This window comes from Pomacea canaliculata, linkage group LG1, assembly GCF_003073045.1.
Source record: "Pomacea canaliculata isolate SZHN2017 linkage group LG1, ASM307304v1, whole genome shotgun sequence".
In the NCBI taxonomy this organism is placed as follows: domain Eukaryota; kingdom Metazoa; phylum Mollusca; class Gastropoda; order Architaenioglossa; family Ampullariidae; genus Pomacea; species Pomacea canaliculata.
This window is the reverse complement of record NC_037590.1, coordinates 25,750,823-25,776,169: the sequence shown is the minus strand read 5'-3', so window position 1 is coordinate 25,776,169 and position 25,347 is coordinate 25,750,823. Positions and strand designations below refer to the sequence as shown.

Below are 25,347 nucleotides of genomic sequence, written 5' to 3'. Positions count from 1 at the left end.
ATTCACACTTAATTATTGCATGTTTTTGCTAACAATGGACACGTACCCCAGCACCGACTTTTTGTGGCGTTCTTATAATAATACCCCCAGTTGCTACTGACGTCCAAGTACCCGAATACCTGTAGATTGTCACATCAACATGAAAGACAGATCGAGTGAGTAATAACCCTATCAATTAAAGCTGTACTTTAATAACATTACCCGAGGGTTTAAAAAACAAATTCACGGCTTTTAGCAAAATATTTTAATTAAACCAGCACTACTTGAATGAATCAACCAGGTTTTGAGATTCACATGAGAGTATAGTAGTATATTTTACAATAAAATGCATAATTAAAAAGTACTACAAGCATGGCAGACGGTCTGATTGTTATATAGAGGGGTCAGTGTCATAGGTTACTTCGGCTCAAGAACATTTCGTCCCACACCAAAAGTCAATTTTGCTTAACAAAAATGGCTCCATTGCCTTGTGATTTTTCTCTTTAGAGTTTAGACTATCTTTTAAATTAAAGATCTTGTCATCATTTTATTGTCATCTTGTACTGAGAGTATTTTTTTTCTTCTTATTATTATATTCAAAGTCTTAATTCGCTGATCGGATAGACATAAGCTTGCAGTACACATTCTACAGTAGTTCACCGACATCACAACTCTGTCTGGCCAACCTATCGCTGAACAGTGTATATCATTAAATGAAGAAAAAAATGAAATGTGTTTCTGTCTTTACTAAAGACTAACCATTCTAACCTTTAAACTAATACGTTCTTTATGGCTGTGTATATTTTTATGCTTGTTATTGAATGCAAATTTGTAACTTAATCTTTAATTTTGTTATAGTTTCTTTTGCGGAGAGAAAGAAAGTAAGGAAATAAAACAAAGGGGTTGGCAAAAGGATTTGTCAGAGAGTAGACGGGTTTGCGATATCAGCTTCCAAAGGGAGTTAATTGTATATTGTGACTATATTACATGTGCAAAAGTTTTAAGTGTTCAAGAAATAAACATATCGGCAAGGCTAACCAGCGTTCTTAACTAATGAAAATATGATTGGCAAATGCTTTCGCAGTTGTTCGTCTTGCGATGATCCAAGAATTTCACCTCTAGCACCGCAATTCGGATGCCCCCATCTGTCCCTAATAAATATACGTCCTGTTCCGAAAACAAGCAAATATAGAACCGAGATCGTCTTCGATTTTTCTATGCAGTCTGTCGAGCCTGCTTTCAATACTCTTCAAAAAAATACTCAATTTCTTCGAAGTAATCGTTCCGGCCGCCCATAACGCTCATCGAAGATTTTTTGTTGTTGATCTTGGAAGGGAGAGTGCTTCCACCTCAAGGCGATTTCGCACTATGGGGGAGGGGGGGGCCAGGGATTACCACGTACTCTGAACTTATATAGGCCCTATCGGGGGGGGAGAGTACTCTTACCAACCAAGGGCCATAACCCCTAATAATGGCACGTGACTTTTAGCCAATGGTGTACTACGTGATCGGAACTGCGCGCCATTTGCAAAGTTATGTTTCTACACTTTTCGCAACAGGAATTATAATTAAGCTTCTTCAGCCGTCAATTCCAATACTGATACATGTGTTTGACTCTTCAATAACAGTACGTATAATTTATATACTCTAAATTAGCATAGTTATTGAGATTTTAGTTCCAGAAATGTCCAAGTCCAATAAGAGAATCTTAGAATAACACTAAAGGGGGTTGTCTGTTTATTCATTTTCAGGTCGTGTTGGCACAGCTGTAGCTATAGGAGCGAAAGTTTTTGGGTTCAACATTATATTTTACGATCCTTACCTTGGAGATGGCATAGAAAAGTCACTTGGTGGGTTAAATAATTTTTTTTTCTTGTCAGTGAACAATGTTAAAATGTGAAAACCTGATGGCGTTAGAAATGATCAAACAAAAGAGCCAGGGTCATCCATGCATTTACTTTCATCCCCATTTCTGTTGCTGAGTTTTGAATTTTTTTAGTCTTTTTTTTTTTTTTTGATTTAGCACAGCATATGGAAAGCGGTGGTATGTTTAGTCTAATTTTGTGTATGCATACATATTCCTATGAGCTAGAGGGAAGAGCACTGTAATTGCTTTCTGTTGATATTTCAGCAGTAGGTTTGGTTTCAAGTCTTCATTTTAATCACTGGACGAGTGAATGAGTTGCTAATAATTCTCATAAACAGAAAATTGCCAGAAAATTTTTTTTTTAAGTTGTGCTCTTCTTATTCTTGATGGGTTCACAATGTTCTTCTGTTCACAGGAATCACTCGTGTGTACACTCTGCAAGAGCTACTTTTCCAAAGTGATTGTGTTACACTTCACTGCGATCTTAATGAACATAATCATCATCTAATCAACGACTACACAATCAAACAGATGAGACCAGGTAGTGCGTTTTGTTTTTCAAGAATGTTGAGTTTTTGACCTGCAGCACAATTTTGTAGTCATTTTCAGAAAATGAAAAAACTAATGCTGTGGTCTGGATTGATGGCTCTTTTTCAAATCATTTAGTTAGTACAAATGCACTGTCAGTGAAAAAAAAGTTTCATTAATTACATGAGAACAATGATTTATGGAAAAATCCAAATCTTTCCAACATGGAGATAGAGCATTGTTTGAGATGGTTCTCTATGTGTGTATTGAAATCAAAATCATGCATAGAAAAGATGCATATAGTATGCTTGCCGGTGTGCCATTGTTTCAGGAGCATTCCTGATCAACACCGCTCAGGGAGGACTTGTCGATGAGCATGCTTTGGCTGCAGCACTCAAAGATGGCCGCATTTGTGCAGCCGCTTTGGATGTTCAAGAAAATGAACCATTTAGCCTCGCCACAAGTAAGCATTATTTCAAGTATACTCTGTAGTATTTTCAATTGGAGAATATTTTAGACATGACATTGTCTTAACTTTTGCAGGTTGTAAATATTGAAGACATTTCCAACTAAGTTGACATGGATATATGTTGTATATTTATTTTATTTATTTTTGGAAGGTCCATTGAAAGATTGTCCAAACCTCCTGATCACCCCTCATTCAGCCTTCTATAGTGAACAAAGTGTTTCGGAATTGAGAGAAATGGCTGCAGGAGAAGTACGGCGTGCGATCCTTGGCCGAATCCCAGACAGCCTACGCAACTTTGTCAACAAGGAATATTTTACTCAAACCACAAGTGAGTATTGAGCAGGGTCTTTCTGTCTTCTCTTTTGACTGATGATTTTAATCCAGTTTACACAAATCAAGTCAGCAGACGGTAGTATAATCAATTTCAGTTTTAGGTGCTGAAGGGAAGGAACGGGATAAGATAGTTGTATGGGTTATTTAAAAATGTCCATGATACAAGAATCAGGGTTCCCAGGTCCTTGCAAGTTCCTTTTAAGTCCTTTTATATCAGGGGTCTCAAACTCATATTAGCATGTGGGCCGCAGTGGAAAGTAACAGCCAGTCAGCGGGCCGCACCACGAAAAGAAAATGTTTTTCATTAAATTTTACGAACAACTGTCACTGCAGTTAAATGCTAAAATAAAGTTTTTATAATTATTATTACATTTTAGTGTAGTTTATTACATGCACAGGCAGTTTAGTTTATTAAAATAAGTTGACGTTGTCTCTGTCACTAATAACGGGGTAATTTTCACTGCGGGAGTTAATCACCAGCACAACATACATATACACCGCGGACGTGGCCGAGGCCGCACAAAAATGTTTCGCGGGCCGCATTCGGCCCGCGGGCCGCGTGTTTGAGACCCTGTTTTATATTGAATTTTCGCCGAAGGCCTTTTAAGTCCTTTTATTGCCATGCGGTCCTTTCAAATTCTCACACAGGTCCTTACATTTTCTCTGTGACCCTTTTAAGTCCTTTTATCGATAAATATTACCACAATTTATTTCCGGAGTTGACTTTGGAGCAAAATACCGACGATTTTTCGCGCATGTTTGGTCTACACATCTGTCACTAGTTGCCCTTCCGTATTCACAAAAACACTCTTTTTTCAAAAGGTCTTTAGAATCTACTCTTTCTTGAACTTTGATCTTCTAGTACTACTGTGCATAGCTCTATTTCTCTCTCTCTTCCGTTAGAGTGTGTGTGCGAGAGAGAGACACGTGAACTGACTTTTGTATTACACAAAGAATGGCTTTCAGGTTTTGCAATTATTATTACTTAGATTTCTAGAAAACTTGGAACATTAACGGTGTTATCAGCACGCTAAGGACACTTTTTAAGTTATCTATCTAAATATGGCAGACAGGCATAAATTAACTCTTTGAATTATTTATTACTAGAATACATGTATTTGAGAACATAGAGAAGACCACAGATTCATAAATAATACATCTTTCCGACCACACAAGAGAAAAACTTAAGCATTGATGACTGTCACTTAGGTCCTTACGAATGCATGAAAGGTACTTTTAAGGTCCTTTTTTGGCACCATCCCTGATCCCTGGGAACCCTGAAGAATTCTTATGACTTAACAATTGTTTGTGTTGGTCAGAGTTTATGCCGATGTGCTCTACTCCCTAATGTTCTCTTTTTCTTTTTCTTCTCCCTTCTTTCTGTCTCTCCTTTCTTTCAGGGTTCGTACATTCTGAAAGTCCTTATGTTCAACACCTTTGAAATTTAAGGAAGTGTGATTCTGTGGCTGAAATCTTGAAGGAGGCACAAAGAAAGACTTGTTGAGCTAGTGATATATGAGCTCAAAGTGAAGAAGTTGATTTAAAGGAGATCTAGAACACTGGCACAGCAGACTGTTAAGCTTGCTGGATAGTAAACACAGGGAAGTCCAGTGTCATCAGAAACTGTCGAGATTGGTCACTTACAAAATTCGGCACATGGTTGCGTCACTGCAGGAAAAAATGTGATTAATAATTTTCATGCTATTTTTAATGTGGCTGCTCCTTGGGGGAAATCACTGTCCTGCTTTGTATAAAAATAGTACTTTAGAAACTGGTTATGACTAATATGTTCTGTATTACATCTTCTGCCTTCTTAGATTATGAGATCCATAGAATCTCATTTCTAATGCCATGTACGATCCTTGATGTCTCTTTTCCCCAGCCTCTTGCTGCCTCCTTCCTCCTGCCCACAACTTTCTATTTTTCTCATTGCATGTGTGATGCTTAACAAGATTTTTCTTGCAAATTCATGTAAGGGTTAGCCATTGTAAGAAATAAGCAGTTTGTAGACCACTTAAAGAGAAGAACTATAGAGGAGTGAGGGCAAGATGAGATTTGCGCAGCTCACTGCTTGCGTCTGTCGACTGTATGCCAAACTGCTGACTGCTGTGCAGGTCTGAGACATGCGGGCCAGATGGCATGAGAGGTGAACTGAAGCATGAATGAAGGCGGGTATGTCAGTGTGCTCAGGACCTCATCTTCCTTCCTTCCCTCTGCCCTTGTGCTCCCCGGCCACAACAGCCTTTCTTTTCCCTTGTAGACAATGTTCGCTTTCCGTTTTCCCCGACTGCCTATGCCAGGGGTGTCAAACTCAATTACCCAGGGGGCCAAATCTCACATCGTACACAAGGTGGCAGGCCAAAGGTTATTATTTAAGTCCGATAACTTTTTATTGAACAGTAGAAAACTAAACTTGTTGTTATTAATTTTGTGTAAACAAAATCATACATTAAAACAAAATTAAAGTAATAACAAACCAAGGCTTAACAGTTTTTTTTCTTAATTTACTTTGTCAGAAGTGGACGTTTTGACATTTTTTCTTGGCAACAAGTTCGTTTATGTTTGGAGTAAGTTTCTGTGTTGTGGAGATTCTCAGGATGGACTGCAAGTGTACATCAGTAAGACAACTCCTGTGTGATGTTTTGTTGATCTTCATCACAGAGAAAAGTTGCTCACACAAATAAGCTCCATGTTGAGGACTTTAGCACACAACGATTCTTGGTGTATTATGCAGTGATATGCTTTCTACTCCCCACTACAATTTTCTTGGATATGTGACCGCATCCTTGCAACTAGTCCACTCTGTGGGCCGCACATCGCTGGCACTCCATCTGTTGTAAGTGCAACAAGTTTGTCCCAGGGCAGGTTCATGTCAGTCATACTGTGACATACGTTGTCAGAAATGTCCTTTCCTGTCGTTGTCCCATGAATGGATTTATGTCTAATATTTCTTCTGTGATGCTCAGACTGGAGTCAACTCCACGGATGAAGATGGCGAGTTGTGCGGAGTCCGTCGTGTCAGTGTTTTCATCGACTGCAAGAGAGTATGCAACGAAGTCTTTGCTTTTTTCGATCAGCTGTGTTTTCACATCAGTGGCCATCTCACAAATCCTATTAGCAACCGTGTTTCTGCTGAGGCATACATTTGCAAACATTTGCTTTTTGTTTGGACACAAGACTTCACACACTTTCATCATGCAACTCTTCACAAACTCTCCCTCACTGAATGGCCGGGCTGACAGCGACCTCCTCTGCCACAATAAAACTTGCTCTCACAGCAGCTTCACTTTGTGATGTTGCTATAGTGAACAATGTCTGCTGTCATCTCAGATTCCTCTTAAGTTCTTCCACTTTCTTTAGCTTCTGTTCTGCATTCAGGCTTTTCAACTTGTCCTGATGTTTAGTCTCGTGATGCCGTCTCAGATTATATTCTGTGGTCACAGCTATTGTATCTCCACAAGGTAGACACACTGGTTTACCGCTGATATTAGTAAACATGTAGTCAGCCTCCCATTGGCTTTGAAAGATTCTGTTTTCAAAATCAACTTTTCTCTTGGCCATTTTAACGGCTAGCTTTAATTTGAAATTTGATTGGTATTGAATTACAAAAGTCCCTTCACTACACAGTGTAATGTTCTCGATCTTTATTAAGTAAATTAACAGTAAGTAAAAGTCTTTAGAAAAGTCACAACACGTGCTTGTTAGCTCTGATTATCTGCCTTTGTTCCCCGACTGATGGCGCACCAGTACCTACGACTAGCGTTAAGTTCGCACACAACACACAGCTTTCAATTAATTCTAATAAACAATCGCGTGCTCTGCTCTGCTCAGTACTATTTGCTATGATATGTGATGTTATTGCATCAGTATATGTATGTAAAAGAAGATATAATTAGGCAAAAAAGACGCAAATCATCAATACACAAGCAGCAATTATTTCTACACCGTGGCTTGCTGTTTATACTCGGATACTTATCTCTTTGGCGGCAGTCATTAACTCTTGACAGTCAGTATTCCACAGTTGGCACTTATCATCCACAGTCCACGTGTTTAATTCAGTTCACACGTATCATGCACAGTTTGCATATATAATTCTAGTTGGTAGGTATATGTATATAATCCCCTGTCCTTGGAGAAGCTATACTCCCACCAACTTGATCTCCACAAGTTTGTTTCTCAAAACGTCTCATCGAGACGACTTCCGCTCGCCAACCCGCAGAGTCAGACAGTGATGAGTTTCTATTAGTCTGTGAGCTGCCTTATCATACACGTGGCTTGACCCTAGTCACCCTTTGATCTCGGACCGATTCAGGGAAGTTAACAGGTACTAAAAATCTTCGACCCGCGGCCTGTGTTTAGGCCAGCGTGTCCCGTGTCAAAGGTCAGATTTATGGGCCCCGCCTTCACCATCCCTTCAGGTCATCAACAGGAGCGGTGGTAACTTGACCAGTGCACTGTTGGTGGTCTGTACAAACTTCACTAAACTCATCCCATCGCTTGCTGTGCTCGACGGGAACTTTTCTGTTCTTTGCCTTCTAACTGTCACCGTCGCCGGGCCATTAACAATGATTGATTAACTAAAATTCTTTCGCGGGCCAGGTAAAATTTCATGGCGGGCCGGGTGTTTGACACCCCTGGCCTATGCTGACACCATCAACGGGGTAGGCTTTATTAAGTGTTTTATTGCAAGTATTTGCTGCAAGTGCGTTCACAATTTGAAGAGAAAACATGGTCCAGATACAAGATGGCTGATGAATTTTTCTTTTGTATCAGATTTGATATTGTTATAAAAAAACAAGGACTTTTTTCCCAGTCATATTTTCACACATTTATCTGACTCATAGGATGTTAATAAGTAAAGCAAAGAAAATAATCCCTAGACTTAAGTATGTCATTCTCTAATTGTTGCACATACTGCCAATGGTGGATGGAGATGTGAATGAAATTTACTAGCAGTTCTTACTCTAGTACACAATGTTTTGATTCAACTGTGCCTTTTGTAAATGCATTTTGCTGCTTTCAGTTTCCCACTCTACTCCCCACCACAACTCGTTTTTGCTATATAGCCTTAGTTGCTGGCATGGCGTAAAACACTAACAACTCATTTTTGCTGTTGAAAATAAGGCCTTCAATATGAAAAGTGTAGTTGACAAACATCTTTGGGTTGATCATCAGCGGGTTTTTTTTTTTAACAGTAATGTAGGAGTTCATTGTTCTGAAAGTGGTTTCTTTGTACTAGCACAAGGCTAACAGTAAAGTTATTATTGTGTCCATGGAAAAGTTATCATGCATTAATAGCAAAGTTTTGCAAACTCCAGCCGAAAATTGTATAGATGGTTTGACAGATGTCTTCATCATGCAGACTATTTTTGAACTTGCGATTTACAAGTTCATGTATGTAAATATCTGTGTCAGCATATATGCTCTAATTGCTACTGTTCCCCCTCCTCCCTTCTTTACCCAATCATTTGGAACATGCTGCTCTCATTCATTTTGAAGTTGCAGCAGAGATATTGACCTTATCTTTTTCTTGTCATAAGTGACGTGTATAGTGTGCTATTCTGCACGCTTTGGCTGAAGATGGAGAAAATGTGCTCTTTTCCTTTGTATGGGGACAAAAGCTTTTCTGATTCTATGCATAGGGGTATTGAGCCCACCCACTTTACCATTTTGAAAATGTACTTGTGTGTCATCCCATTCTACTCTTTATCATTTTTGTTTGTTTCTTCTTTTATCTTGCATCTATAGGATACTACATCATCTTAGATTTCATGTTTAGATTTTAGCTTAGATATCCTAGAGTCATTGTATGCTGATCTGATCTGTTTTAAGTTTAAGAAAGTTGACTTTTGTTGGTCTTATTTCTGTCTATATTTTACATTTCTGCATTTGCTAATTAGTATGGTGTAGCTTGTTTGTGTGAGAAGTAACCATCTTCATAATCCATGTTTCAGTTCTTTGGTAACCATGGTAAAAATAAAAAAACCTCATGTCCTGGAAATTTGTGTTGGTGCAGCATTTGAAAGGAGCTTGTTGTGGCCGCCTGCATACAGTGAGCAGATGAATATGTGAAAACAATTGTATTGGGCAAAATGAACACATAAAATATTGCTTCAGTATATAGCTGATAGTGTAATTCTAGTTTGTTTTTTGTTTTTTTCTTCTTCATTGGGGAAAGAATATTCATAATAAATATAACTGGAAGCTAAATCATTACCTGTCTCCACTTGAAATATGAAAGATCAGACAAATTGAAACCTGTATGTGTTTTGAAGAGGTACAGATCAACACAGCAAGTCCATTACCATGACTGTGTGTCTGCTTTGGCAATGACTTAAAATTTATTTAGATGGTTTGTGGCTTTCTGTTTTATATTGTTTTATGACATACTAATTGTGAACATTAAAGACTAATTCAGATTATAAATAGTGGTTTGGTTCGCTATGTACATTCATTGCTCCTGCTAAAGACTTCTATGGGACTAAAAAAAAAATCAACTTTTTTTCTTTTTGTATGGAAGTTTGATCATCAGTTACATTGTTTGCAATATATATATATACATGAGGGTGATGCTCACTCAGCATGGCTGGTCATTATTGATTTTAGAAGAAGGTAGATAAACTGAAGAAGCAATTTTCAAAAGTACACTAAATGAACCTTTTTATATATATATACCACAAAGAATTAATACAGTGATTGCAGCATGAGAACTGAGTAGTTGCATACAAATGACCTTGTGCCATAGGACTTACCAAGAAAATATCTCTGTGGATGGGAAAAGAAACACTAAACTTTACTCAATGTATGCGTCTCATTCACGTTCATGTAACCAAGCCTGCTCATTCGAAGCACGCAGATAATCGCAAAATTTGTATAGCGCATGCTCATACTCGTAAGGAGCATACTTGAAGAGCTCCATGTGGGGCAACTGTTCAGATTTTATGAATATAAATTCCAGTTCCTCCACCACTGTCACCAGCTGAACTTTTGGGACTACTAGCCCATGGTTGGCATGAAGTATACTTGCTTAACAGTAGGGTCTCTTATTGTTCCCTCGCGTTGCCGTAATCATTTCTTCACATTCAGCACACATTTTCCGTTGTATCTTCTTGGTGGTATAAACAGCAATGTAAGTCACAATATTTTGTGCAGGAACTGATTTCCTCGGCAGAATTAATGAAAGCAAACTGGGAGATTTTGCATATTTCGAGTTCCCCGCGTCTTGCATCAGAAGTCGCCAGAGATGTGTGCGCGGGCTGAGTACTGAAGTGTAGGGTCAAGAAAAAGTGATCTCGAGTCCATCCACCATCACCTGGCGCACAAAGAATCGAAATTGTGATAACTTGGGTTATCTCACTGCCCTCCTTTTCCTCCTATTACAGAAAAAAGGTTTTCTATAAAGTCTGTTAGTGTGGAGAAATTTAACCTCATTCGTTTTAAGATCGTCCCGAAGTTAAAATCATAGTGATTTTCCATCTCATATATGAAAGTGGTTTTGATGCATTGCTCTGAAGCCATGTAAGTTGCGTGCAAGAACTGGACGTTTCTAGGATGGCATGACATCGTTTGGCTGCTACGCTTGCTGTTGAACGCATTAAACAGTTGATCCACGCGTTTAACACAAAAAGTACTCTTACCAACCAAGGGCCATAACCCCTAATAATGGCACGTGATCGGAACTGCGCGCCATTTGCAAAGTTATGTTTCTAAACTTTTCGCAACAGGAATTATAATTAAGCTTCTTCAGCCGTCAGTTCCAATACTGATACATGTGTTGGACTCTTCAATAACAGTACGTATAATTTATATACTCTGAATTAGCATAGTTATTGAGATTTTAGTTCCAGAAATGTCCAAGTTCAGTGCAGAATATCACGCTAAGAGAAGAAAGATTAGAGTACACATTAACGCAATAAATGCAAAAGTTTTCCAGAGAGAAGTAGAAATCGGGCCCAGCAGTTCTGAACGCTTGCAATTTGATAATTCTTTAGCCGTTAGCGATGCAGAGAATTCGGAGCTGTCAGAATTTCCTCAAATAAATTGCGATAACGAAAGTGTAGGTCATGAACTTTACCATTCGAAAGCAACAGAATTTCGACAGTTCCTTCTGTTTACTGGTATAGGAGCGTTAAAAGGCCATGTTTCTTATAGGCAGTATAATAATTTTTTTCTCTTATTTATTGGGTTCTTTTTTGTGTCTTCCAAGTTAGCTTAAAGCACGTAGTCAGGGGAATACTGTCTGTGCTATTTTCAACTGAATTAGCCCGGTGTTACAACTTGAATGATCTGAAGGGACTGAAGAACCACCCCTTTATTTTACGAACAGTTAAGGGTAAGGATTTGAAATATTTGGTGTTTTCATGAGTCATTGAGAAAAAATATTTCAGTGTGGTCGAATTACATTGCAAATTTTAAAATGTGTACACATGTTTATGCAATGTCTAGTCCTTTAATCAGCTGGTTAATACTGTGTAGAAAGGAATTAAGATGACAGTTTATAGATATCTTTACAGTTCCCTTGTACTGGGATTCAAAGGTATATCATTAAATGAAGAAAAAAATGAAATGTGTTTCTGTCTTTACTAAACTTTACTATACTATTATGTTTTTGTTTTTTTTTCAGCATCTGTCCTTAATTGAAGTTGGACAAGGACTCAGAAGACCCAGGTATGTCACCCAGGTATATCATTAAATGAAGAAAAAAAATGAAATGTGTTTCTGTCTTTACTAAAGACTAACCATTCTAACCTTTAAACTAATACGTTCTTTATGGCTGTGTATATTTTTATGCTTGTTATTGATTGCAAATTTGTAACTTAATCTTTAATTTTGTTTTAGTATTTTTATTTTAATTCTCATATAATTTTGGAGGCATTTTTTCAGAATCTGTCCGTAATTGAAGTTTGACAAAGACTCAGAAGACCCAGGTAGGTGACAATATACGACATCATTTGATTCAAAGGTATATCATTAAATGAAGAAAAAAATGAAATGTGTTTCTGTCTTTACTAAACTTTACTATACTATTATGGTTTGTTTTTGTTTTTTTTCAGCATCTGTCCTTAATTGAAGTTGGACAAGGACTGAGAAGACCCAGGTATGTCACCCAGGTATATCATTAAATGAAGAAAAAAAATGAAATGTGTTTCTGTGTTTACTAAAGACTAACCCTTCTAACCTTTAAACTAATACGTTCTTTATGGCTGTGTATATTTTTATGCTTGTTATTGAATGCAAATTTGTAACTTAATCTTTAATTTTGTTTTAGTATTTTTATTTTAATTCTCATATAATTTTGGAGGCATTTTTTCAGAATCTTTCCTTAATTAAAGTTGGACAAGGACTCAGAAGACCCAGGTAGGTGACAATATACGACATCATTTGATTCATTAAATGAAGAAAAAAATGAAAGTTATATCTTATGAATTTCAGCAAATGAAGAAAAAAATGAAATGTGTTTCTGTGTTTACTAAAGACTAACCATTCTAACCTTTAAACTAATATGTTCTTTATGGCTGTGTATATTTTTATGCTTGTTATTGAATGCAAATTTGTAACTTAATCTTTAATTTTGTTTTAGTATTTTTATTTTAATTCTCATATAATTTTGGAGGCATTTTTTCAGAATCTGTCCTTAATTGAAGTTGGACAAGGACTCAGAAGACCCAGGTAGGTGACAATATACGACATCATTTGATTCAAAGGTATATCATTAAATGAAGAAAAAAATGAAACGTGTTTCTGTCTTTACTAAACTTTACTATACTATTATGTTGTTGTTTTGTTTTTTTTTCAGCATCTGTCCTTAATTGAAGTTGGACAAGGACTGAGAAGACCCAGGTATGTCACCCAGGTATATCATTAAATGAAATGTGTTTCTGTCTTTACTAAAGACTAACCATTCTAACCTTTAAACTAATACGTTCTTTATGGCTGTGTATATTTTTATGCTTGTTATTGAATGCAAATTTGTAACTTAATCTTTAATTTTGTTTTAGTATTTTTATTTTAATTCTCATATAATTTTGGAGGCATTTTTTCAGAATCTTTCCTTAATTGAAGTTGGACAAGGACTCCGAAGACCCAGGTAGGTGACAATATACGACATCATTTGATTCAAAGGTATATCATTAAATGAAGAAAAAAATGAAATGTGTTTCTGTCTTTACTAAACTTTACTATACTATTATGTTGTTGTTTTGTTTTTTTTTCAGCATCTGTCCTTAATTGAAGTTGGACAAGGACTGAGAAGACCCTGGTATATCATTAAATGAAATGTGTTTCTGTGTTTACTAAAGACTAACCATTCTAACCTTTAAACTAATACGTTCTTTATGGCTGTGTATATTTTTATGCTTGTTATTGAATGCAAATTTGTAACTTAATCTTTAATTTTGTTTTAGTATTTTTATTTTAATTCTCATATAATTTTGGAGGCATTTTTTCAGAATCTTTCCTTAATTGAAGTTTGACAAAGACTCAGAAGACCCAGGTAGGTGACAATATACGACATCATTTGATTCAAAGGTATATCATTAAATGAAGAAAAAAATGAAATGTGTTTCTGTCTTTACTAAACTTTACTATACTATTATGGTTTGTTTTTGTTTTTTTTCAGCATCTGTCCTTAATTGAAGTTGGACAAGGACTGAGAAGACCCAGGTATGTCACCCAGGTATATCATTAAATGAAATGTGTTTCTGTCTTTACTAAAGACTAACCATTCTAACCTTTAAACTAATACGTTCTTTATGGCTGTGTATATTTTTATGCTTGTTATTGAATGCAAATTTGTAACTTAATCTTTAATTTTGTTTTAGTATTTTTATTTTAATTCTCATATAATTTTGGAGGCATTTTTTCAGAATCTGTCCTTAATTGAAGTTGGACAAGGACTCAGAAGACCCAGGTGTGTCACAATATACGACATCATTTGATTCGAAGGTATATCATTAAATGAAGAAAAAAATGAAATGTGTTTCTGTGTTTACTAAAGACTAACCATTCTAACCTTTAAACTAATACGTTCTTTATGGCTGTGTATATTTTTATGCTTGTTATTGAATGCAAATTTGTAACTTAATCTTTAATTTTGTTTTAGTATTTTTATTTTAATTCTCATATAATTTTGGAGGCATTTTTTCAGAATCTGTCCTTAATTGAAGTTGGACAAGGACTCAGAAGACCCAGGTAGGTGACAATATACGACATCATTTGATTCAAAGGTATATCATTAAATGAAGAAAAAAATGAAACGTGTTTCTGTCTTTACTAAACTTTACTATACTATTATGTTGTTGTTTTGTTTTTTTTTCAGCATCTGTCCTTAATTGAAGTTGGACAAGGACTGAGAAGATACAGGTATGTCACCCAGGTATATCATTAAATGAAATGTGTTTCTGTCTTTACTAAAGACTAACCATTCTAACCTTTAAACTAATACGTTCTTTATGGCTGTGTATATTTTTATGCTTGTTATTGAATGCAAATTTGTAACTTAATCTTTAATTTTGTTTTAGTATTTTTATTTTAATTCTCATATAATTTTGGAGGCATTTTTTCAGAATCTTTCCTTAATTGAAGTTGGACAAGGACTCAGAAGACCCAGGTAGGTGACAATATACGACATCATTTGATTCAAAGGTATATCATTAAATGAAGAAAAAAATGAAATGGGTTTTTTGTTTTTTTTTTCAGAATCTGTCCTTAATTGAAGTTGGACAAGGACTGAGAGACCCCCAGGTATATCATTAAATGAAGAAAAAAATGAAATGTGTTTCTGTCTTTACTAAAGACTAACCATTCTAACCTTTAAACTAATACGTTCTTTATGGCTGTGTATATTTTTATGCTTGTTATTGAATGCAAATTTGTAACTTAATCTTTAATTTTGTTTTAGTATTTTTATTTTAATTCTCATATAATTTTGGAGGCATTTTTTCAGAATCTTTCCTTAATTGAAGTTGGACAAGGACTCCGAAGACCCAGGTAGGTGACAATATACGACATCATTTGATTCAAAGGTATATCATTAAATGAAGAAAAAAATGAAATGTGTTTCTGTCTTTACTAAACTTTACTATACTATTATGGTTTTTTTTTTTTCAGCATCTGTCCTTAATTGAAGTTGGACAAGGACTGAGAAGACACAGGTATGTCACCCAGGTATATCATTAAATGAAATGTGTTTCTGTCTTTACTAAAGACTAACCATTCTAACCTTTAAACTAATACGTTCTTTATGGCTGTGTATATTTTTATGCTTGTTATTGAATGCAAATTTGTAACTTAATCTTTAATTTTGTTTTAGTATTTTTATTTTAATTCTCATATAATTTTGGAGGCATTTTTTCAGAATCTTTCCTTAATTGAAGTTGGACAAGGACTCAGAAGACCCAGGTAGGTGACAATATACGACATCATTTGATTCAAAGTATATCATTAAATGAAGAAAAAAATGAAATGTGTTTCTGTCTTTACTAAACTTTACTATACTATTATGGGTTTTTTTTTTTTTCAGAATCTGTCCTTAATTGAAGTTGGACAAGGACTGAGAAGACCCAGGTATATCATTAAATGAAATGTGTTTCTGTGTTTACTAAAGACTAACCATTCTAACCTTTAAACTAATACGTTCTTTATGGCTGTGTATATTTTTATGCTTGTTATTGAATGCAAATTTGTAACTTAATCTTTAATTTTGTTTTAGTATTTTTATTTTAATTCTCATATAATTTTGGAGGCATTTTTTCAGAATCTGTCCTTAATTGAAGTTGGACAAGGACTCAGAAGACCCAGGTAGGTGACAATATACGACATCATTTGATTCAAAGGTATATCATTAAATGAAGAAAAAAATGAAATGTGTTTCTGTCTTTACTAAACTTTACTATACTATTATGGGTTGGTTTTTTTTTCAGAATCTGTCCTTAATTGAAGTTGGACAAGGACTGAGAAGACCCAGGTATATCATTAAATGAAATGTGTTTCTGTGTTTACTAAAGACTAACCCTTCTAACCTTTAAACTAATACGTTCTTTATGGCTGTGTATATTTTTATGCTTGTTATTGAATGCAAATTTGTAACTTAATCTTTAATTTTGTTTTAGTATTTTTATTTTAATTCTCATATAATTTTGGAGGCATTTTTTCAGAATCTTTCCTTAATTGAAGTTTGACAAGACTCAGAAGACCCAGGTAGGTGACAATATACGACATCATTTGATTCAAAGGTATATCATTAAATGAAGAAAAAAATGAAATGTGTTTCTGTCTTTACTAAACTTTACTATACTATTATGGTTTGTTTTTTTTTTTTTCAGCATCTGTCCTTAATTGAAGTTGGACAAGGACTGAGAAGACCCAGGTATGTCACCCAGGTATATCATTAAATGAAGAAAAAAAATGAAATGTGTTTCTGTCTTTACTAAAGACTAACCATTCTAACCTTTAAACTAATACGTTCTTTATGGCTGTGTATATTTTTATGCTTGTTATTGAATGCAAATTTGTAACTTAATCTTTAATTTTGTTTTAGTATTTTTATTTTAATTCTCATATAATTTTGGAGGCATTTTTTTAGAATCTTTCCTTAATTGAAGTTGGACAAGGACTCAGAAGACCCAGGTAGGTGACAATATACGACATCATTTGATTCAAAGGTATATCATTAAATGAAGAAAAAAAATGAAATGTGTTTTTTGTCTTTCTTGGTGACTGGTGTGAGGGATCGCGAAAATGGGAGAAAGGAAAGACTTTTAAAGCCTGTAAATAATTCTGGGGGTGTGGGTGAGCTCTAAAAATTTCAACTGATATTTATCTGAAAAACTCTTTGACATATACCTGTACAGGTCAATGCTTTACGAGTTTGTGTAAATAATTATTTTTTTAATTAACATTGAAATAAACACCAATAAACAAAAAAAATTATGTTTGTTTTTTGTGACCGTTTTTGCTGTTTCTTATGCAATCATTGCAAGACACTCATTATTAATCCATTTATTTTGCATTTATAGGGTTATGTTGATGTATTTGATATTTTTTGCAAAGCAGAATACACCAAAATACCTCAAATTACCAATAGCAGCCGAAAAAAAATAAAATGATCTTGGATTTATTTGGTATTTGTCCAGACTCCCCATATGGAAAACCCATATAGGGCCCTTAGCGTTCGCGGTTTCTACGTTGGGACCTATATAGGCAAATGGCCCCTAGATTCTGCTATATAGGGTCCATGTGGGTCTATGTAGGTACTGTCTTCTAATGCTGATTGGACGGAGAGACCGGAGGTTCGGACGCCGAAAAACAAACGTGACCCAGCGAAGAGCCGCGCCCGCCCCAGCTTCGCAAAGTGACCGTCGCGATAAGTCTTATCTATCTATTCTTCTTCGTGCATCAGGTTGCACATAAGGCCTCAACCAGAGTCCGCCACCGATGTCGATCGGCTGAAACCCGCTCTAGGTGACCCCATGTCCAGCCCTTTCCCTTCATCTCCCTTTCCACTGTTCTTCTCCAAGTTTCCTTTGGGTGGCCTCGTTTTCTTCGGCCGTCTGGAGTCCATCGTAGGGCGACTCTGGAAAGGTCTGCTGTCTGCTGGCGGAGCACATGCCCAATCCATCGCCAACGCCTTCGTTGAACCTGCGTGGTGATGGACTCGGTTTCAGTTCTTCGTTGGAGTTCTTCGTTGGTGATGGTGTTTGGCCAAAAGATGTTAAGTATGCGCCTGAGGCATCTGTTTTGGAAGACGTCAAGCTTGTTACTGATGGTTTTGGTCATCTTACAAGATTCTGATCCGTAAAGGAGGGTGCTGATCACATTTGACTTGAAGATTCTCAGCTTGATCGTCTGGCTGATGTTTTTTGCCTTCCATGTGCTCCTGAGTGAGGCGAAGGCCTGGCTGGCTTTTCGCCAGTCGGGCTCGAATCTCCACCTCCGCATCCCCGGTGTTTGACATTTTGGACCCAAGATAGGTGAAACTGTCAACTTCCTCAATCTCTTCTCCATTTAGTTTGATGCTGTCTTGGACTCTGGCGTTCACTCATACTTTTCGTTTTCTTTGTGCTGACCTTGAAGCCAAGGTTTCCAGCTGTTTCTGAGAAGGCTGTTATTCCATCTGCCCCTGGTGCTTTGCCGCTCTTCATTGTCTTGACTGCTGCTGTCACTTCTTCCAGGCTTGGTGGGTCTGCGCAGATGTCAAGGTCTATAGCTGCTGGCTGGATGTCTGCAAGCTGAGGGGGATCTGGTCTGTTCAGAACCGACTCAAAATGCCAAGGTTTCCAGCTGTTTCTGAGAAGGCCTTTGTTTTTTCCTGCATGTCTTAGTGGCGGTGTGACAGCAGGGCAATGTCATCAGCAAAGTCTAAGTCTTCCAGCGCTGTTGTTGCTGTCATAGTCATGGTCCATCTGATCCCTCTCACTGTCGGTGGAAGTCTTCATGATCCAGTCCATGGCCAGGATGATTCCCAAATTTGCCTGAAGATTTCAGTCAGCTTGGGAGCTGTCACATTTATATCTGCTTTCAACATCTCTGCTGTTATTCCATCTGCCCCTAGTGCTTTGCCGCTCTTCATTGTCTTGACTGCTGCTGTCACTTCTTCTAGGCTTGGTGGGTCTGTGCAGATGTCAAGGTCTATAGCTGCTGGCTGGATGTCTGCAAGCTGAGGGGGATCTGGTCTGTTCAGAACCGACTCAAAATGTTCCCTCCAGCGCTGTAGTTTTCCTGCCTCTCCCTCGTTTAGCTGTTTGTTTATCTTGTACAGTGTCTTCAGGTCATTTTTACTTGCTGCATTTTCTGCTTCATCTGCCAGTTTCTCTATATGGTCTCTTTTGTCGGTTCTTGCCATCCTCGTTGTTTAGTTTTGTATATCTTTGTCTGAGTTGTTCCTTCAGGCGTTCAGATCTCGTGCTGTTGATTCTTTGTTTGACTGACTTTCTCTCTTCTCTCTTCTTCCATGTCTCTTCTCTGATCCACTGTTCTTTCTTTTTCCTTTGGAAGCCCAGTATTTTCTCTCCTGCCTGGAACCTGTTCTTTACTTCCATAGCAAAGGCCCTTTCGGTGGCTGGATTTTTTAGTTTGCCGGAGTGCACTCTTTGCTGACTATCACAAGAGTGTGGTCACTGGCAATGTCTGCTCCTCTGTAGGCTCTAACATCTTGAAGTGAGCTCCTCCATTTTCGGTTGATGATGACATGGTCTATCTGGTTCTTTGTGATCCCATCTGGTGATGTCCATGTTGCCTTGTGTGGGAAGAGTGTGCCTCCAATCAGTAGGTTGTTTTCTTCACAAAAGTCTGCCAGTCTCTCTCCGTTGTCATTGATGGTTCCGATTCCATGTTTGCCCATGACATGCTCCCTGCAGGTGTTGTCATGGGAAGTGGCATTGAGATCGCCGATGATGAGCAACATGTCGTGGGCTGGAACGCTTTCTGAAGCTGCCTGGAGCTGATCGTAAAAAGCATCCTTGTCTTCTGCCTCAGAGTCATTTGTTGGTACATAGCAAGCTAGCACTGTCAGCTTGGTGTACTTTGAATGGAATCTTGCTCTCAAAAGCCTGGGTCCATAAGGCTTCCCTTCCAGCAGTGCCTTTTCCGTTTTCTTGTTGAGGAGTAGAGCTACTCCTTCAGAGTGCTGAGCGTCTGATCTTCCTGAGAACAAGATGGTATGTCCTGACCCTAGTCTCTTCTTTCCCGTGCCGGTCCATCTGACCTCACTGACTCCTTCTTCTTCTTCTTCGTCGATCACTCAAATGGACACGCCTGCCTCCTGCACAAATGATGCTGTGCGCCGCAGGTCCTCCAGGCTGCCGTGTAGCTTCCTCGATACTGGCGTCTCATCAGTCCAAATGCGGTGCCTGAGGTCTTCGTGCATGGGGCATTCTTGCAGTAGATGAGTTGTTGTCTGGCACGGGCACTTGTCTGTGGCCGATCCGGAGCTTGGTATATAGGTGGTGATTGAGACGGTTGTGGCCTGTCCTCAGCCTGAAAATAATGACCTGCTCAGCCCTTGTAAGCAGGTAGTATGGGTCGTTTCGGTTGAAACGTGGGTGCTGCTGCAGCCACTTGTTGTGCTGTTTGGCCTTGATGATGGTTTTGACTTCACTGAAGGTGGTGGACCTGTCTTGCTGCTCTTTTGTGGATCCTTCCTTAGCAAGTGTCTGCGGCTTCGTTGCCAAATACACCACAGTGGGAGGGAATCCACTGTAGGACGACTGTATAGTCTCCGCACAAGGTGAGAGAGCAGTGGTCAGGTCGTTCAGTTCCTTGTCTCTGGCAGTCTGTAAGGCCTGCAGAACCGACAGTGCATCCGTAAAGAAGACGTTGTTGGAGGTGTCTGGACTGTTCTCAACGTGGGTGGCACCGGTCTGAATGGCAACTGCTTCAGCCTTGAAGTTGGTGGAGTAGAGGCCGGTTGCGAGAGAAAGACGGTCTTCTCTTCCTCCTGGGTACCGGATGTAGATTCCGGCGCCACCATTCTTCACGGCCTGTTCAGCTGACCCGTCAGTGAACACGTGAGTCCACTGGTCTTGTGGGAAGTTGTTGTGGATACTCCATAGTACAGGACTTCTTCACAGCGCCGTCTTGGGAGTCTTTCTTGCCGACACCAGGGATGCTGCAGTGAATCAGGGGAAAAGCAGTTTCATTCCATGCTGGGTTTGTCCGGCACAGGGGGATTTCTCTGGGGTCGTGTTCCTTGGTATCTTGGTGTTTTTGTTCAAGGATCCTCGCCTGGTGGATGAAACTTCCCCTTTTCAACCTTCCCTTCGTCGGCTGAGCCAGTCTGTTTTTCATGGGGTGATTTGGAAGTCTCTTGAACTTGGCAGCTTGGACAAGCATCTTTGTGTCACGTCGGTCCTCAAGTGGTTCCAACCCTGTGATTGTCTCCAGTTCCTGTATGGGCGTAGACCTGGCTCCAGTGGCTGCTTGGTTCTGAACCTTGCTGACCTTCTCAAAGTTGGATTTTGCTGCTGTGCCCCATGCTGTCATGCCATACTCTAGGACTGGTCTGACCCTTCCGGTGTACAGCTTCTTAAGGATTCTGTCATCCGCGCCCCAGTTCGACTGACTCAACTGACTCCCAGGATGTCCAAGTTGTAGTTGTCAAACTCCTTGACTAATTGGAGCATCCTGCCAGTCTGGTACAAGGTCTGGACGTTCCAGCACCCCACCCTCATTTTTTGCCTCGGTTTCAGTAAATCCGCTGTCTCCTTTCGTGTTTGGCTGTCGTCCGTCATTAGTCCACTCTCCTGGTGTGCTTCATCTGTGACGAGTTCTCTGGTTTTAGTTTCTGTAACATGATTTTTTTTACATGGTGTGGTTGTTAGCCCTACCACAACCTATTTTACCTGTAGGTGAGGTGTCCACCTTAGTCGCCTCTTACAACATGCCTGGCTGGATGGCAGGGACCTATTCTTACAATGCTTGCTAGGCAAGCATACCCCGGGGTCCCACAGGGGCGTCGCGATAAGTACCACCGCGATAAGTACCGAGATCCAACTACGAGTTTTTTTTTAATCACAACATCTTTAATATAGGCTATTGGAATTAACGCGGCTGCTGGCACCAGAGTAGCCCTCCAATAGATCTTCTTCAAAGGTTTTAAAGTGTATTTAATCCAATTGCGGAGCCTCAAAAGATTTATTATTATTATATATATTATTTCAAGATTTGTTGTTATTTTTCGTCCCTACATCCCCGCGCTGAGAGTGGGTAAGTTTCGCGCCTGCTGCCTTCCTTGAATGTGGTAGCCGTTTCTCATGCTCCCTCTCTGGAATCGAAAACTGGTTCCCCGTAGTCAACAGGCCTATTACGTACCATCGACACTTGATAAGGCCGACATTTGAAAGATGTTTAAAAATCTTACAGAGAAATCAAATGAAAAAATTCGCATGCAGTGTAACTTGAGGAATTAAAAAGATTAAGCACCATGTCTGTATTTTAAGTTAAAGAAAAAAAATCAGTTTCCCTTGGATTATTATTAGTTTGTAAGAAAATAAAGAATGAAAGGTACATTCAGCACCATGTATATCCGAAACGATGGTTGTAAAATAAAAATGCCAGATGCATGCAAGATTTGTTTTGGACATAAAAATGAAGTGTGTCCCATACCTTAGTTTGAAAAAAAAAAAAAATGTAATGTCAATAAAGGTCTTATTTTACAATTCATTGTCAGATACATAAAAGTATTTTTTGACATCTGATATGAAGTGTGTCCAATAACTGGATTTCGATAATGTAACATGCTGTGTAAAGGGCATATTTTCTTGATAATTTCTTTTAATTTTTTTACTCTACATGCGTCAACATTTTGTATAAGATTTTTCATTAAATTGCTTTTCTTGCATTCATGCTTTTTATTTCACATTCTTCACACTAAACTTTGCCTCTAACGAAAAAATGCTGGTACGTTCATTGAAATATCACTCTTTTGTGTGGTATTCTTCTCGCCATCTTTATCTGCTTCAATATGATTCATAACAAACCTGAAAGAACCAATTATAACACCGGTCTCTCGCCAGCGCCTTCAGTCGGTTGAATGCATTCGATGAAATGTCATGAGTCTTTCAAAGCTACACTGGCAACGAGCCTGTTGAAGGCATTTACAATGGGAAGATCTGGTGCCAGAGAAAAAGGTGCCCCGACAGGTGCGAAAATGCAATAAAGAAGGTTTCTATTCATATATATGTATGTTACGCTGACCCCATTTTGGAATGTTTGATTGGTATGTTTCACTCGGCGTGCAACGCCATGATAGCTAAAACCATCAATCACTTTTGTAACTAAATATTAGCTTAAATTCTTTTGCCAGCATGTTTCTGATGTAAAGTGTTCGTCGCTACGCGCGACAGTGGTACAGCAAAAAAAGTGAAAATCCTTAGCATTGTTCAGTTATGCCCTTCGCCCCTCCTGGTGCATAGGCCATCGACGACCGCTCTCCAACGCCTCCTGTCCTGGGCTACCGTCACCAGCTGACCCAATCCAAATTTCCTGGTCGATAGAAGGGTGGTCGGTGTTGTAGCTTCCGAAGATCGGCTTTCACCGCAACACGTCATACTCCCTCCAGGTGAAGGCCCTTCCTCTTCCAGGACTGTTGGCCATTATTTTGCTGTTGTCGATGTTTTTGTAGCAAGGGTTTGTTTTACGGGGTGGGGGTGCTAGCCCCACGAACAACCCTCCTCCTTTTTCAGCCGGGCTTGGGACCGTCCTTAGCATTGTAGTAAGTAAAAATGTTAAGATGTAAAAATTCGGAGGGGGCGTGGCACAAGGGCAGCATGTTTCTGACAATTTCGAAATCACTGCAATTGACTACTTTTTCTTGGAAAACCATGGAAATATCAGAGCGATCGTAGGTCTATATTATCTTTGAAGCTTGTGGAAATTTCCTTCCTGATGGCTACAATTTGGGTGTTTTGAAAACCTTTTTTTGTCTACTGATTACTAAATAATACTTTGGCAGTCAGTAGTCTACAATAGTATGTTGTAAATTGAATTGTCACATAAAGTTAAAACTTTCAACAGGACATGTAACAATTCAATTTACAACACTCACTACAAAGAAAAGGAATGCCACATCATTCAAACTTAGGCAGGCAATCTGTCACAGAAGGTTGAATTTTCCAAGAACTAGTAAATTGCAGTCATTTGATGCAGTTTCATACACCGTTGTTGATTGATGCAGTTTCAAAACCTATTGTAGACTTTCATAGTGAACAGTAATCAGGAGTGAAAAAAAAAAAATAAAATTTTTTTTTTGAAATTAAAAAAAAAAAATTTCAAATGCATTTTCTGGAAACTTCAATCGTAATGCATAACCCTGAAGTTTACTCTGTCACAGAAAGTTGAAACTTTCAACAGGACATAACAATTCAATTTACAACACTCACTACAAAGTTAAAGAATGCCACATCATTGCAACTTCGTGCGCGCCCAACGGCGCTTTCTTTTCGCTTTGCAACCGATTCCTCGGTTTCAACGTGCGGAGCGTTCACCCGATCGGCACGGGTGCGCTCCAGTTTTTGCTGTAAAACCCCTACCCTGTGCCACGCCCCCCTCCGAATTTTCCAAGAACTAGTAAATTGCAGTGATGTCCCCCTTTTAGTTGATGCAGTTTCAAAATCTATTGTACACTTCCATAGTGAACAGTATTCAGGAGTGAAAAAAAAAATTAAAAAAAAAAAAAAGAAAAAAGTCAAATGCATTTTCTGGAAACTTCCATCCTAATGCCTAACCCTGAGTTTCACAGAAAGTTTACAAAGAAAAGGAATGCCACATCATTCAAGCTTAGGCAGGCAATCTGTCACAGAAGGTTGAATTTTCCAAGAACTAGTAAATTGCAATGATTTCCGGTGTCTCCCTCTTGGTTGATGCTGTATCACCCCTACCCTGTGCCACGCCCCCTCCGAATTTTCCAAGAACTAGTAAATTGCAGTCATTTGATGCAGTTTCATACACCGTTGTTGATTGATGCAGTTTCAAAACCTATTGTAGACTTTCATAGTGAACAGTAATCAGGAGTTGAAAAGAAAAAAAATAAAATTTTTTTTTTTGAAATTAAAAAAAAAATTTCAAATGCATTTTCTGGAAACTTCAATCGTAATGCATAACCCTGAAGTTTTACTCTGTCAACAGAAAGTTGAAACTTTCAACAGGACATATAACAATTCAATTTACAACACTCACTACAAAGTTAAAGAATGCCACATCATTGCAACTTCGTGCGCGCCCAACGGCGCTTTCTTTTCGCTTTGCAACCGATTCCTCGGTTTCAACGTGCGGAGCGTTCACCCGATCGGCACGGGTGCGCTCCAGTTTTTGCTGTAAAACCCCTACCCTGTGCCACGCCCCCCTCCGAATTTTCCAAGAACTAGTAAATTGCAGTGATGTCCCCCTTTTAGTTGATGCAGTTTCAAAATCTATTGTACACTTCCATAGTGAACAGTATTCAGGAGTGAAAAAAAAAATAAAAAAAAAAAAAAAAAAAGAAAAAAGTCAAATGCATTTTCTGGAAACTTCCATCCTAATGCCTAACCCTGAGTTTCACAGAAAGTTTACAAAGAAAAGGAATGCCACATCATTCAAGCTTAGGCAGGCAATCTGTCACAGAAGGTTGAATTTTCCAAGAACTAGTAAATGGCAATGATTTCCGGTGTCTCCCTCTTGGTTGATACTGTATCACCCC

The 25,347-nt window shown here is 38.4% G+C and overlaps 1 protein-coding gene across 50 annotated transcripts; it reads left to right on the top strand.

The window, feature by feature from the left end:
- Positions 1-71: 71 nt before the first annotated feature.
- On the top strand, positions 72-17,102 carry LOC112559757 (C-terminal-binding protein 2-like). Of its 50 annotated transcripts, none has more exons than XR_003098376.1 (21): positions 72-1,606; positions 1,731-1,829; positions 2,262-2,387; positions 2,706-2,837; positions 2,995-3,171; positions 9,131-10,968; positions 11,383-11,508; positions 11,800-11,843; positions 12,104-12,273; positions 12,802-12,845; positions 13,220-13,263; positions 13,625-13,668; positions 14,042-14,085; positions 14,323-14,366; positions 14,494-14,537; positions 14,741-14,784; positions 15,121-15,164; positions 15,285-15,328; positions 15,532-15,575; positions 15,931-15,974; positions 16,499-17,102. XR_003098376.1 is itself a non-coding variant. In XM_025231147.1 (6 exons), the coding sequence occupies exons 3-6, from the start codon at positions 2,378-2,380 to the stop codon at positions 4,615-4,617; spliced, it is 360 nt and encodes a 119-aa protein (XP_025086932.1). In that variant the 5' UTR covers positions 1,391-1,606; positions 1,731-1,829; positions 2,262-2,377; the 3' UTR covers positions 4,618-5,588. The 50 variants fall into 50 exon arrangements, 4 of the variants coding, with proteins under 4 accessions (XP_025086932.1, XP_025086949.1, XP_025086938.1 ...); XR_003098368.1 differs by lacking the exons at positions 13,625-13,668; positions 14,042-14,085 and adding exons at positions 12,973-13,016; positions 13,795-13,838; XR_003098372.1 differs by lacking the exons at positions 13,625-13,668; positions 14,323-14,366 and adding exons at positions 12,973-13,016; positions 13,795-13,838.
- The last annotated feature ends 8,245 nt before the right edge of the window (positions 17,103-25,347 follow it).